Genomic DNA, 16,511 nt, shown 5'->3' with positions numbered 1-16,511 from the left:
CGCTACATGGCGCTGCCATAGGTCAAACGGATATCAACTACGTTTTTCAAAATAGGAACCCCCATTTTCTATTACATATTCGTGTAGTAGGTAAAAAAATATGAATGTTGGACCACTTTTTTCGCTTTGTGATACATGGCACTGTAATAGTCACAAACATATGGCTAACAATTTTAGACGAACAGTTGGTAACAGGTAGGCTTATTTAAATTAAAATACAGAACGTAGGTACGTTTGAACATTGTATTTCGGTTGTTCCAATGTGATATATGTACTTTTGTGAACTTATCATTTCTGAGAACGCATGCTGTTACAGCGTGATTACCTGTAAATAAAACATTAATGCAATAAATGCTGAAAATGATGTCCGTCAACCTCAATGCATTTGGCAATACGTGTAACGACTTTCCTCTCTACAGTTAGTAGTTCGCCTTCCGTAATGTTCGGACACGCATTGACAATGCGCTGACGCATGTTGTCAGATGTTGTCGGTGGATCGCGATAGCAAATATCCTTCAACTTTCCCCACAGAAAGAAATCCGGGGACGTCAGATCCGGTGAACGTGCGGGCCATGTTATGGTGTTTCGACGACAAATCCACCTGTCATGAAATATGCTATTCAATACCGCTTCAATCGCACGCGAGCTATGTGACGGACATGCATCGTATTGGAAGTACATCGCCATTCTGTCATGCAGTGAAACATCTTGTAGTAACATCGGTAGAACATTACGTAGGAAATCAGCAAGCATTGCACCATTTAGATTGCCATCGATAAAATGGGGGCCAATTGTCCATCCTCCCACAGTACCGCACCATACATTAACCCTCCAAGGTCGCTGATGTTTCACTTGTCGCAGCCATCGTGGATTTTCCGTTGCCCAGTGGTGCATATTATGCCGGTTTACGTTAACGCTGTTGGTGAATGACGCTTCGTCGCCAAATAGAACGCGTGCAAAAAATCTGTCACCGTCCCGGAATTTCTCTTGTACCCAGTGGCACAACTGTACACGACGTTCAGAGTCGTCGGCATGCAATTCCTGGTGCACAGATATATGGTACGGGTGCAATCGATGTTGATGTAGCATTCTCAACACCGACGTATTTGAGATCCCGATTCTCGCGCAATTTGTCTGCTGCTGATGTGCGGATTAGCTGCGACAGCAGCTAAAACACCTACTTGAGCATCATCATTTGTTGCAGGTCGTGGTTGACGTTTCAAATGTGGCTGAACACTTCCAGTTTCCTTAAATAACGTAACTATCCGGCGAACGGTCCGGACACTTGAATGATGTCGTCCAAGATACCGAGCAGCATACATAGCACACACCCGTTGGGCATTTTGATCACAATAGCTACACACCAACACGATATCGACCTTTTCCGCAATTGGTAAACGGTTCATTTTAACACGGGTAATGTATCACGAAGCAAATACCTTCCGCACTAGCGGAACGTTACGTGATATCACGTACTTATACGTTTGTGACTGTTACAGTGCCATCTATCACAAAGCGAAACCAGTGGTCCAACTAAAACATTCATATTTCTTTACGTACTACACGAATATGTAATAAAATGGGGGTTCCTATTTTAAAAAATGCAGTTGATATCCATTTGACCTATGGCAGCGCCATCTAGCGAGCCAACCATAGCGCCATCTGCTTTCCCCCTTCAAGCTAGACGAGTTTCGTTCTTTGTAGTGTTTTCTTTTGATCCTTATTTCGCGAGATATTTGGCCCGGTCACTGTCAATGGATCACCCTGTATAGGAAAAGTTTCTTGTTTCTTTTTAAGGTATCTGTCCCTAACGCTTGACACCCTCTATATTGTATTTTAAATGCCCGAACTTCATACATCAACTTTTTGGGATGAATATATAGATAGCACTTTAATCGGATAGGTGCGCTCAGTTGAAGTCAGTAAATGACAGAAATGCTTTGGTAAATTCATTTCGCCATATCTGCATCTGTCTGCCCAGATGGATGTTTCGAGTATATTATATTCGCACCATTACAACTAGCCATGTTGTGGAATCGTTACAGATTTTTAAGTACGAAACAGGTACCTTCTACTGTAAGAACTCTTCTGTCCACATCTTGGGAGGAGGTACTACGGACCAAACCAAGAAAAAAAGTGCCATAAATATGGTGTGTAAAACGTATACTTTAAGTGGTATGAACACTTGTTCACCTTCGCTAATGTGAAATATCTCTTCTACTTAAGAACTGCTAATAGCTCTTATCGTGTGCATTTTAGAGTCCGAGATTAATGTATTTTGTCTTTTTTTTTTTTTTTTTTTTTTTTTTTTTTTTTTTTTTTTTTTACTACACGCGTGACGATTTAGACATTGTGTCACAGTTAGCTAGTGCCTTATTTGTTTGCATCATCACAGACCATAATGATTTAATTGTATCAGAGGAACAAAGAGCTTACGATGGCAAATCTAATTTAAACTATAGCACTAAAAGATCTGTTTTTTTCGTATGCCATACGATATTGTTATATAAATAATTTTTTGTAATAAAAATACCTCTTCCTTCCATTCAAAGCAATATGCATTTTTTATGTCACATTTTCATACACTAATTCTACACCAGTTCGTGGTTGTACATGGCATACTACATTGTCTGCAACAACTTATATTCTGATACGCGAAAGAAAGCCTATATTAAGATATAACAAGCAAATTGAGCAATGTTTACTACAAAAGCTTAGCGTTCAAGAATCAATGATGTATATTAGCAGCTAAATTCATCCAAACCTATTTAAAGGTTGTCTAACAGCTTCCAGGGCCAACAAAAATTTTACTTAGACATTCAGTATAATTATTGACCTAATTTAAAATCTTAAGATGCTTTCGTAGTCTACTCAGTTGGTGGTATAATCTTTTGTGAAATGTTCAACACAGAAAGCGAACTATTAAGGTTACAAACTGTATATACATGTCATGAGGCATCGTAATTCATGGCGCGCAAATTATCCAAATTTTTTTGTCTAGTATTTGAGAATCCGAGCACTTTACGCACCATTACAAACCTTTTAGAAACTTGCTCCTCTATTACATCCTCTACGAAATAATGAATGGAAAATTTTTTATCGCTTACGATATTTGCGCTGTCCCTGTAGTAAAATTTTAATATCAGGCTTGGCGTTTCCATTTATTTCTTCTTTCCTACTTACTCTACCACTAATGCGTTTTGCAGACAGTATCAACATATACCACTGAATGGACCTGCAAAATTATGTCGTTGTGAAATACGAATTTAAGGAGATACGCCACTATTATCACTGAGATGTCTGAAAAAATTAGCTTTTCTTAAAACGAAGCGGAAATCTTTGATCCTTTTTAGAGTCGAGAGTAGGAAAGGGGGACGGGTTACTGATCAAGATTAGTACAGAGTGATTCAAAAAGAAAGAACAGATTTCAATTGCTTATCATAGACAAACTATGAAAGACAGGGGCACAGACAAACTAACAAAGACATAAGAACACTACGCCTATTACTGGACAGAGGAACGCTAAAAGTCTTTTGTTCGCATAGACATCATATACCATACACTCAACATGAGGTCCGTGCGTTGTTCGAGAAACATCGAAACGGTAGGCTGGTTCATTTCGTACACGAATCAATAGATGCGGGGTTTCTTTTTTTGTTTTTTGAATCGACAGCTTCAACAATTCGACTTCCCAGCTCCTAAAGAGTAGGTGCCGTATGTGGAGTAAAGACTGTCTTTTATGTAACCCCCCCCCCCTTCACACACAAACACTAATCTCAAAGTGTGAGGTCTGGTGACATGGGGGGCCAAAAGTAATGAACAAGATTTTGTTGTCCACCTCTTATAGTCAAGTGTTGTGGGATGGTGCCGTTAATATAACGCCGCACCTCAAGGGGAAAGTCAGGTTGGGTGCCGTCATGCGTAAAAGTGAAACCATTCGAATCTTCTAGTAGTTGAGAAAACAACCAATTTTGCAGCTTGTACAGGTAGGACATTCCTGTCGCAGTTTGCATTATTTTTCATGGTCGCCGAGACGCAATTTCTGCAGTAGCTGCAAGTTTTAATGCTGTATGCAGGCCCCGGTCCAGAACACCCTTCGTTGTTGTCTGAGGGAGTTGAAGTTTCTGCCCTGCATGTCTTGTGGACTTCCGAGGACTCCGTGTGAACGCATCTCGTATAAGTGCGACATTTCCATCAGAGGAGCGTGGCCCACCAGGGCTGTTTCAACTGTATATGCAACCAAATTCCAATAATTTTGTGTGCCAGTCATAAATCTGTCAATGGCTTTGCCGCAGTGGCAACACCGGTTCCAGTAAGATCATCGCAGTTAAGCTCTGTCGGGCTGGGTTAACACTTGGATGGGTGACCGTCAGGTCTGCCGAGCTCTGTTAGCAATCGGGATACACTCAGCACTTGAGAGGCAAACTGAGGAGCTACTTGATCGAGAAGTAGCGGCTCCGGTCTCGTAAACTGACATACGGCCGGGTGAGCGGTGTGTTGACCAGGTGCCCCTCCATATCCGCATCCAATGGCGCCTGTGGGCTGAGGGTGACACGGTGGTCGGTCGGTACCAGTGGGCCTCCACGGCCTGCTCGGGTGGAGTTTAGTTTTTATTCATAAATCTACTTGTGCAGAGGCGGCATCTTCTTGAATCTATGACGGAATGCACGTTACGCTTGAGCAATGGATTGATTTTACGTAAATTCCAACACACGTTGTGATTTCTCCTGTGACGTAGTCGCCAGGTTTCTACAAACTATCAACAGGGCAGCTATGTCGAAACTTTGAACCTTTCTCTTTCCTGTGACATGCGCAATGTGTTTCTATTTTCGTTTGTCTGTAATGAACAACCGAAATCACCCGGTATAGAAATACCAAATTAAGATCAGTCTGAAGGTACCCAAATAAGGTGAAACGCGTAGTTGATAAATAAAAAAACTGAAATTGTAACAAAGACTGTTTTCAACTAATATCACCCGGTATAGTACAACCTGTCAAACGGACAGAGTTGACGCACAATACTAATTTTATCAACTGCAACACTTTAAAAAAATTTAATAGAAAAGTTGTGTCGAGGTTCATGACCATGGTTCACATTGGAGCAGTTTTCACATTTGGAAACACCCTACTTTTGCAGGGCAGTTGTAGTAATTTCAGAAAAAGACTGCCGCACACATAAAGTGAATGGTGCCAATTCAAATGAAATATATTAATCTTCCATTACATGACTGGTTAGAGATGAAACTGAAAAGTTTGCGATGTACAATACTCTCCCGTAAAACTATAGTACAATATCGGAAGCATTGTATCAATGGAATCAACAAGCAATGACCAATTTTGTGCTATTTGTAATGAATATATCTTACATTTAAGTAAAATATGTAATTCACTTGGTATAAATTCTGGCTAGAGCCAAAGAATTTCTTGCTAGGTGTCACTAACAGATTTTGCTTCGATAATCGATTATGAAATAATGTCACGAACTATATGCAACCTCATCGGCCCTGTGTATTTTCTAGTGTCTTCTACCCCCCCCCCCCTCCCCCTTGCATTAGGTCTTCAGTCATGTCTTTCATTGTAAAGTACCATAATGCGGTACAATGTTTTATTATGAAATGTTCTCCTTTCTTGTATACTCAGTATTTTAGTCCTGTCGATGATTAATTTTATTGAACTCTACAGGAATACCCTACATCTCTTTAACCACTATGGGACATGATGAACGCTTCATTCTATCCAAAGTCCATTTACTATACTGCGCTTTGTATATTCTCTTTGCATTCTTTCAACTAAATGTCCAATGGTTGTTCCTGTTTGTATTTTAACAATGTAGTGTCTCATAGGTATATCATTTGAAAGTAGCTACACAGCTGAAATTGAGCATTATTGAGGGCAAACATTTGATCCATTTCATGACAGTCAGTGGTCCTGGTCGGGTATACAAAATCGAAAACTTTTGTCAGAACAGGATTCGAAGCTTGGCCTCCTACTTTACGAAACCAGTTGCGTTTGGCTGAGGTCTAGAAGAGTGGCCACGCAGCCAAATGGCCGTGCGTTTGCTCAAGATAAGCACCAGGAACTCCTGATTCGTGTCCTAGTCTGACTCAAATTTTCAGTTTGTCTCCACACATTCAACAGCGGATGAAAGTACTCGTAAATATGACGAGCTCAAAATGATATGCTCCCATCTCCCCTATCTTACTTTAATATAGGTCAAACATAAACTAGGATACCTTAGAAGTCTCAGATAAATACACACCAAATATATTAGATTTATGTTGCTTTATTTAGAAATACATATAAATAAATAACCTTCACATTTTATCTTACAATACACAAGTCAGTCAATAATTACACTCACTGTAACAAAACAATGGGAAAAAATTGCACGAGCACCGTGTCTACAGCATGTACGCTGAATACAGTCCAAATCACTGTGTTTCTTCAACTAAAATCTTATTCAAGTATAAAACACGGAGAATATGCAGCGGTGTGAAATATTTGGTATGTGACGCGTAGTCATGCGCTCGAAATGATGTAATGCGAGGAAAGTAATTGTATACAGGGTATAACAGATTGACGTTTTAAGGAATTGAGAGATTGTAGAGGAGGAAATTTTGAGCCCTTCGATATATAAAGACCCTGAAGGTAGAAATAAATTTTCTACCGCCACCAGTGGGCTGAAGAAAGTCCAGGCACTACCTGTACGAGAAGTTATCAGGTGTGATTCTCAGTGAATGCTTGGGCTGTGATTCTTGGAGATCGGATTATTGGACTACACATCTTAGCAGATTGTTTTGAATAGTGCATCGTATTTGAACTTTCAAAACAATGCATCACCTGAAATTCTGGAGGAGGTTCCCTTGCAACTGCTCACTACTTTGTGGTTTCAGGTTCTCCACTACACTTTGATCGTCAGGCCATGGCGTATCTCACATGAAACTTCAGCCAGGGAGTATTTGTAACCAAATGTCCAGTCTCTTCGCCTGTGAACTCCCCTGACATCCCCCGACTTTTTCTTCTGGGCTATGTAAAGTCTCTTGTGTACACACCAGCAGGAACAGAATCTGAGCTTACTGTGCACATGTTAAACCTTTTGATGACACAGCAAGCTCACAGTCGGTCGCATGTTTCAAGTCCGTTATTACTCTACCAGCTACAGCTTCTCCTTGGTGTTTATACTTCTCTGACAATAGATGGCATGAAATGTTATATATCTTAGGAAAGCTGAGAAACTGTTCTATTTAGTGGTGTATATCATACGCTATTTCTTCTCATATATTGCGAGTTATAAGCAGTCCCTGAGGGAATTTTCATTCTGTACTTGCAATTACAAGAAAATGCGTGTGTTTTTCACCAAACGCGTTTCGCTTCATTGAGGTAAAACATCGTCAGTGGTGATGATTTCCACTTGCTCTCTCACATACCAACGAAGGCGTTTCCCGATGTGGGGAAACCACAACCACTGATGATGCTTTAGCTCAATAAAGCGAAACGCCTCTAGTGAAAAAAAAAATTCTTGTAGTTGTAACAAGTTTTATCTCCCCCCTCCTCCTCCCCCCCAATTCCCATCAAGGAAACGCGCACCAGAAATTGTGCAGTGTGGAAAGAAAGGAAGAAGAGAAGCGGTGCATGGTATGAGTGTCAGAAATGTTGAGTGGCGTTGCACATGGCTCTATTTTTTCGGGTACAGCACACCAACAAAATATTCTGAAACAATAACATCTTCACTCATGATCACTTCAACAAATAATAAATATAGATTTATACAGAATTGTTGTACAAAAAATTATATATGTTTGAGGAATGGGTGTAGGACGAAATACGATGATTTTCGTAAACTTAAATAGTAAATATAGGGTCGGCTATGGGTAAAAGTATTGGTAAGTTAGTGGTTTGATACCCTCAGACGGGAGTGCAGAATCCTATAGGGAATCAGGGGGAACATGATTCGTCTTTGCACATTATGTAAGGGGATTGATATTCGTCACATTGAACGTTTAGGCTACGTAAGTGAAGGCACTGATGTCTTTTACAGTATTTGACTATACTCCCATATCAAGAGATGTTTTACACACACAGTATTCTGATGTTTCATTTAGTCTACAGGATGCGTAGAAAGTGCATAGTGCTACAGAAACTTAATTTCACTTTTCCAGTTACAGGAACCTCACATCAAAACGTTCAAAACTTGGTCCTCTCCAATCTCCCAAGTTTCTAAAACAACAGAAACATCAGTGTTTTGTCATATATATATATGACAGTCATTTCCATGCAGTGGATAGTGTTTTGTGATGCAGAACTGTATGTATAGTATGATATGTATACTTACATATGATGTAATACAGTATACAATGGTACATGCTATATAGAAAAGTTGATTCTGTGCAGTTGGTAGTGTAAGGTGTACTGCTATACCTAGTATAATAATGCGTACTGTATGCAACAGTCGCCTGAGTGGAGCTGGTAGTGTGGTGTTGTGTAGTGGAGTGGAGTGGAGTGTGGTGTGTTGAGGAGATGAATTGCAGGCAGTTCCCTCGCTCTGCGCCCGGCCTGCATTGTTGGCACCGGTGCCATCTCAGCCGCACTGCAGCTCGCCCACCACCTTGAGGACCTCCTTGCCCTTAAGGTCCAGAGGGCTGGCGCAGATGGCAGGGTCGGCCCTGACCACGATGCCGTGCTTGCGGATCTTGGTGAAGAGCGGCTCCAGCGCGCAGTCGCACGTCCACGGATTGCCCTCCAGGGTCAGCCCTGGAACACAGCGTTCCTCCAGTCAGCATGCGGAAAACAACAGTTAACATAGAATGAGATTTTTCACTCTGCAGCGGAGTGTGCGCTGATATGAAACGTCCCGGCAGATTAGAATTGTGTGCCGGACCGAGACGAACTCAAGACTTTTGCCTTTCGCGGGCAAGTGCTCTACCAACTGAGCTAACCAAGCACGACTCACGCCCCGTCCCCACAGCTTTACTTCTGCCAGTACCTCGTCTCCTACTTTCCAAACTTTACGGAAGCTCTCCTGCGAAACTTGCAGAACTAGCGCTCCTGAAAGAAAGGATATTGTGGAGACATGGCTTAGCCACAGCCTGGGGGATGTTTCCAGAATGAGATTTTCACTCTGCAACGGAGTGTGCGCTGATATGAAACTTCCTGGCAGATTAAAACTGTGTGCTGGACCGAGACTCGAACTCGGGACTTTTGCCTTTCGCGGGCAAGTGCTCTACCAACTGAGCTACCCAAGCTCGACTCACGCCCCGACCCCACAGCTTTACTTCTGCCAGTACCTCGTCTCCTACTTTCCAAACATTACAGAAGCTCTCCTGCGAACCTTGCAGAACTTTCATTCAGGGGTGCTAGTTCTGTAAGGTTCGCAGGAGAGCTTCTGTAAAGTTTGGAAAGTAGGAGAGGAGGTACTGGCAGAAGTAAAGCTGTGAGGACGGGGCGTGAGTCGCGCTTGGGTAGCTCTTGGTAGAGCACTTGCCCGCGAAAGGCAAAAGTCCCGAGTTCGAGTCTCGGTCCGACACACAGTTTTAATCTGCCAGGACGTTTCAACAGTTAACATATTTATAGCCAAGCATGTGGGGCCTGGCATGAAACATCTTCCTACGTAGATCTACTCATTTGTCGGAATGCGACTACCTGCTGTTAATTGCGAAACGGGGTAGTTTGCAGACCACCGGTATGATGAGAGAGAAATCCCTGGTAATCCATCAAGTCCGACTGCAGCCAGACACGGAAGGTACGGAATCCAGTTAATTGTGGCCCGCTGCATAGGATTCTGTTCATTGCACATGAAAACTGATGTGGATGGCAGTTTACGTTCGGGGCCTAAGATGACACTTGTGATGTCGAAACTGGTAGCATGTTTGAAAAAGAAAAAACATTAGATTCAAATACATCATCATTCAAGTACAGAGGAAAGTCTTGTCTACAACATTGTTGTTGTTGTTGTGGTCTTCAGTCAGAGACTGGTTTGATGCCGTTCTTCGTGCTACTCTATCCTGTACAAGCTTCTTCATCTCCCAGTACCTGCTGCAACCTACATCCTTCTGAATCTGCTTAGTGTATTCATCTCTTGGTCTCCCTCTGCGATTTTTACCTTCCACGCTGCCCTCCAATACTAAATTGGTGATCCCTTGATGCCTCAGAATATGCCCTACCAACCGATCCATTCTTCTATTCAAGTTGTGCCACAAATTTCTCTTCTCCCCAATTCTGTTCAATTCCTTCTCATTAGCTATGTGATCTGCCCATCGAATCTTCAGCAGTCTTCTGTAGCACCAAATTTCGAAAGTTTCTATTCTCTTCTTGTATAAGCTATTTATCGTCCATGTTTCACTTCCATACATGGCTACACTCCATAAAAATACTTTCAGAAACGACTTCCTGACACTTAAATCTGTACTCGATGTTAACAAACTTCTCTTCTTCTCTTCTTCAACAATATTATGAGAAGAGAATTATAGCGCTAACATTCTGATTGGCGTTACTGTGGCACTATACTCACGAAGTCATTACATATTCGTCCAAGGACTGTAATGAAGATGATTACCAAAATTATTGCACAATCTCTTTCGGAACATATGTCATTCTCAAGGTTGTTATACAATTAGACATACATATACGAATATTGAAAAATAAATTTCACACAATTTCATACACCCAAAATAATATCAAAGTTTTATGAAATGCCTTGGTACACTACAAAATCGACTTAGATTTAGACAAAATTTCCGGTTGGTGTAATGAATGTCAGATAGCCCTAAATGTGGAAAAATGAAAGTTAATGCGCATGATTAGGAAGGAGAAAGCTGTAATGTTCGGACACAATATTACTAGTGTCCTGCTCTACGCTTAAATCGATTAAATATCTGGGCATAACGTTGCAAAGCGGTGTTAGGTGGAACTAGCTCGTGAGAACTATGCTAGGGAGGGTGAATGCCCGACGTTGGCTTAATGGGAGGATTTTATGGAAGTGTGGTTCACCTGGAAAGGAGACCGCATATAGGAAGCTGGTGCGACCTACTCTTGAGCACTGCTCGAGTGGTTGGGATACGTACCTACCAAGTCGGATTGAAGGAAGACATGGAAGCAATGCAGAGGCGAACTGTTAAATTCATTACCGGTAGGTTTCAACAATTCGTGTTACGGAAATGCTACGGGAACTCAAACTGGAATCCCTGGAGGGAAGGCTACGTTCTCTTCGAGAGACACTGTTGAGAAAATTTAGAGAACCAGCATTTGAAGCTGACTGCCGAACGATTCTAGTGCCGCCAAAATAAATTTCACGTAAGGACCACGAAAATAAGGTACGAGAGATACGGCTCATACGGAGGAGGCATAAAAATATCAGTTTTTACCTCACCCTACTTGCGGGTGGAACTAGAAAAGAAGTGAGTAGTAATGGTACAGGGTACCCTCCACCACGCACCGTACGGTGGCTTTCGGAGTATCGATGCAGATGCAGAAAATCCAAAGCAGAATTTAATTATTAAATGACGTAATATCAGAGAATGAGTTGCCCATCACAGTGGCACTAATTATAATACCGTTCTCTTTTGAATGCATTTCACTTTGTTAAATTCAAATTAGAATGTATCGATTTATTTAATTTTGTGAAAGCTCTGTTTTCTTTTTATTATCTGCACCCTCTAACTCAATGTGTAGAACCGGCTCAGACCCAGTCTTTTAGAACATTCCGCTGTAACTCTAAAATATTTCTGTTTGCTGATGACACTAGCTTGGCAGTAAAGGATGTTGTGTGTAGGATTGTCTCGGTTTAAAATAGAGCAGTTCATGACCTAAGTTCATGGCTTCTAGAAAATAAACCAACGCTAAATCACAGTAAGACTCAGCTTTTTCAGTTTCTAACACACAATACAACTATACCAGACGTTTCAATTTCACAGAACGAGCTTATGATTAGTGAAACTGAACAGTTCAAATTTCTAGGTGTTCAGATAGATAGTAAGCCTGTCGTGAAAGCCCACGTTCAGGATCTTGTTCAAAGACTTAATACTGCCATTTTTGCTATTCGAACGGTATCGTTCGACACGAAAATTAGTCTACTTTGCTTATTTTCATTCGCTTATGTCGTATGGTACTATATTTTGGTGTAACGCTTCCCATTCTAAAAGGATATTTTTGGCACAGAAACAGGCTGTTCGGGCAATAACTGGTGTGAGTTCACGAACCTCTTGTCGACCCCGGTTCTCGAGTCTGGGTATTTTGACATTGGCCTCTCAATATATATATTCCTTACCGTCCTTTCTTGTTAACAACATTAGCTTATTCCCAAGAATAAGCAGCTTTCACTCGGTTAATACTCGGCAGAAATCAAACCTGCATTTGGATCGGACTTCCTTAACTCTTGTACAGAAAGGTATGCAGTGTACTGCAGCATCTATTTTCAATAAGCTACCACTCGAATAAAAAATCTTAACAGTAATCCACGTGCTTTCAAATCGAAACTGAAGAGTTTCATCATGGGTCACTCCTTCTATTCTGTCGAGGAGTTCCTTGAAAATTAAGTCAATTCTTATTGTATTGTTGATTGCGTTTACTTAAACTTATGGACTTACTTTTTTCGGGTTCATAAACATTTATTTTTATCTGTTATTACTCTTATGTTGTAATTTCATGTACTGACACGTTCCGTGGCCTTGGAGATTTGCTCCTCAATTTGGTCCCACGGAACCTAAAGTGTAAATAAATAAATAAATAAATAAATGCATAAGGGATATATATAAAAAAGAAGTACGTAACATTAAGACGCGAGAACAACGTGTAATCATTACACTTAAACGTCACCTGACCAGCATAGAAACAGGGTGGTGAAATTACCGTAAACTGGTGTATCTTCGCGCGCAACGTTGTTCGTACTGCCGTTATACATCCAACCACCACGTACGTCATAAGTAGGGTAAGTGGGAAGATTTTCGAGCTGTCATGCATTATTCAACTGTCTACGAGATGATACGTGCTTCCCATCGTATGAGGTAACGAATGGCCAAATTCTTCATTCTGTATCGAGTGCGGAGAAATGTATGTGAAAAGAAACAATAACACAAAAGTACCATGGAAACAAAGTTATAAAAACTGGGGCAAATACATATCTTTGCAAAAACAGATATAATGTCTTACGGGATAACCGCAATCAGTGATTTTATAATGGTACTTAAAATCCGTCTTGATTGCAAATATTTTTTTATTATTCATATGACCGGTTTCGGTTCATTCAGAACCATCTTCAGATCTGTAAAAATAATTACGCTAATTTACTATTTCACGAAAGCAAATCTTTTTCATCCTATCTAATCAACATCAAATGTACCAGAACGTACCTGATATTTCAGTTACAGGAGTAACCCGTCCAAATCCAGCACCTTTCACATGCTACGTCACATAAAATTGGTTGGCAAAGTGCACGTCATTTATATTAAATATAACACTATTACCGACAGGTGGCGTCTGGTACATTTGTTACATTCCATTTGCACATACTGTATTCAGTAGATCTTTTTTATATTAAAAAATTTTAATTAAAATATGTAGATGTCAAAGCTAAAATCTGTACTTGTCAGGATTAAAAAACAGTAAAATTATCGTTTTTATACGATCTAAAAGGCATAGGGCGATTTATATATCTATGGTGCTGGTGTGAACTTGTTTTCCTCTACGGTCTGCTTCCGTGGTTCCCGCCACTTTGGTGTTGTGCCGCGGTCCGCTCAGTCGTCTGCTGTCCATCGCCGCGGGCAAGAGGGCCGCACAGAAGGGCCCTGTCAACGACGCCAGGCGTTGCACGCGTCTTCCGGCTTCTCCCCCGCGCACCGTATCTCATCCCTCGGCCTGGATCTCCATACGCAACAGTTGTCATCTTAGTAGGTCGTCATAAATGTTAAAATAGGCGTTATGATTGAATTCGCTTTGTTCGTTGAGGATTAAATCAGGATCTTTATTTTTGTGGGTGTATATTTCGATCTCTTCTAAAATGTTAAGAAACCGTCCCTTGTGAGCTCTATGCAGGATGTCTAAGTTGTTTTCAATATTCGCGACTGAGTGCTTTGTCGCAGCCATATGCGCCCCAAAAGCTGTTTTGTTTTGAGAGTAGGTGTGCTCCCTGAATCTGGTTTCAAAGTTCCTACCAGTCTGCCCTATATATTGTTTACAGCATTCATTACATTTGATTTTATATACACCTGAATCCTGAAATTTATTCCTACTATTACATATTCTATGCCGGAGCTTCAATTTTAACGTGTTATTTGTTCGGAACCCTATTTTAACGTCGGATTTACGAAAGCATCTTTCAATTTTGTCTGCAATTCTTCCATTGTAAGTGAGAGCTACATATTTTTTCTTGTTGTTCCTCTTAACTGCTACTTGACTTCCTTCTGTTTGTTCCATTTGCCTCTTTTTTATCTTCCTATAAATATTCATCACCTGCTTACACGTATATCTGTTCGCTACGGCCACTTGTTTTAAAATACTTAACTCCTTTTCTACTTCGTGTTGGCTTAGTGGCAATCTTAGTAGCCTGTATACCATCGAAGTAAAATATGCCCATTTGTATCGCGGTGGGTGACAAGAGCGCTCATTGATAACTAGAGCTGTACACGTAGGTTTTCTGAATACGCTAAATTCATGCTTCCCATTTTTCTTTATTAGTGTTAAATCTAAGTAATCTATACGGTTGTTTTCTTCAAATTCCATGGTGAATCTAATTTTCGGATGTTGAGAGCTCATTTTTTGTGCTAAGTTTTCGATATCATTTTTATCTCCTTTGTATAATAAAATGGAGTCGTCCACATATCTTCTGTAATATACAATTTTCTCAGCGATTTTAGGATTTTCATCAAAGAATTTGTTTTCTAAATGATTTACAAAAATGTCAGACAGCGTCCCAGCTAAACTGTTCCCCATTGCCAGCCCGAATTTCTGTTGATAATTTTTACCATTGAAAGTAAAGTAATTGAACGACAAGACTTGTTCCAACATTTCCACTAGTTCAATCACTTCCCCCAGTGCCAATTTACCATGAGTGAGGAGATTGTTCTTAATGATCTCAATCGTTCCACTAGTTCAACATTAGCAACAGCTACGAATTTGCCGAACAAATTAAAGACGTACTTATACCTCAGAATGCGTCACTAGCTTCATTGGATGTCACCAATCTGTACACAAACATTCCCGTAAAAGAAACGATTGAGATCATTAAGAACAATCTCCTCACTCATGGTAAATTGGCACTGGGGGAAGTGATTGAACTAGTGGAAATGTTGGAACACGTCTTGTCGTTCAATTACTTTACTTTCAATGGTAAAATTTATCAACAGAAAGACGGGCTGGCAATGGGGAACAGTTTAGCTGGGACGCTGTCTGACATTTTTGTAAATCATTTAGAAAACAAATTCTTTGATGAAAATCCTAAAATCGCTGAGAAAATTGTATATTACAGAAGATATGTGGACGACTCCATTTTATTATACAAAGGAGATAAAAATGATATCGAAAACTTAGCACAAAAAATGAGCTCTCAACATCCGAAAATTAGATTCACCATGGAATTTGAAGAAAACAACCGTATAGATTACTTAGATTTAACACTAATAAAGAAAAATGGGAAGCATGAATTTAGCGTATTCAGAAAACCTACGTGTACAGCTCTAGTTATCAATGAGCGCTCTTGTCACCCACCGCGATACAAATGGGCATATTTTACTTCGATGGTATACAGGCTACTAAGATTGCCACTAAGCCAACACGAAGTAGAAAAGGAGTTAAGTATTTTAAAACAAGTGGCCGTAGCGAACAGATATACGTGTAAGCAGGTGATGAATATTTATAGGAAGATAAAAAAGAGGCAAATGGAACAAACAGAAGGAAGTCAAGTAGCAGTTAAGAGGAACAACAAGAAAAAATACGTAGCTCTCACTTACAATGGAAGAATTGCAGACAAAATTGAAATATGCTTTCGTAAATCCGACGTTAAAATAGGGTTCCGAACAAATAACACGTTAAAATTGAAGCTCCGGCATAGAATATGTAATAGTAGGAATAAATTTCAGGATTCAGGTGTATATAAAATCAAATGTAATGAGTGCTGTAAACAATATATAGGGCAGACTGGTAGGAACTTTGAAACCAGATTCAGGGAGCACACCTACTCTCAAAACAAAACAGCTTTTGGGGCGCATATGGCTGCGACAAAGCACTCAGTCACGAATATTGAAAACAACTTAGACATCCTGCATAGAGCTCACAAGGGACGGTTTCTTAACATTTTAGAAGAGATCGAAATATACACCCACAAAAATAAAGATCCTGATTTAATCCTCAACGAACAAAGCGAATTCAATCATAACGCCTATTTTAACATTTATGACGACCTACTAAGATGACAACTGTTGCGTATGGAGATCCAGGCCGAGGGATGAGATACGGTGCGCGGGGGAGAAGCCGGAAGACGCGTGCAGCGCCTGGCGTCGTTGACGGGGCCCTCCTGTGCGGCC

The 16,511-nt window shown here is 40.6% G+C and overlaps 1 protein-coding gene across 1 annotated transcript in view; it reads right to left on the bottom strand.

Annotated features, from left to right (window-relative positions):
- Positions 1–8,282: 8,282 nt before the first annotated feature.
- The window catches only part of LOC126109478 (leucine-rich repeat-containing protein 15-like), a 120,105-nt gene continuing 111,876 nt past the window's right edge, over positions 8,283–16,511 (bottom strand). Inside the window, exon 10 of the mRNA XM_049914505.1 lies at positions 8,283–8,751. Within this exon, the coding sequence (XP_049770462.1) occupies positions 8,579–8,751 (173 nt within the window). The 3' untranslated portion in view covers positions 8,283–8,578. The remainder of the gene's footprint in view (positions 8,752–16,511) is intronic.

This window comes from Schistocerca cancellata, chromosome 12 (assembly GCF_023864275.1).
Source record: "Schistocerca cancellata isolate TAMUIC-IGC-003103 chromosome 12, iqSchCanc2.1, whole genome shotgun sequence".
NCBI classification, from domain to species: Eukaryota; Metazoa; Arthropoda; class Insecta; order Orthoptera; family Acrididae; genus Schistocerca; species Schistocerca cancellata.
The sequence above is the reverse complement of the archived record's forward strand: the minus strand, read 5'-3'. Positions and strand labels throughout refer to the sequence as shown.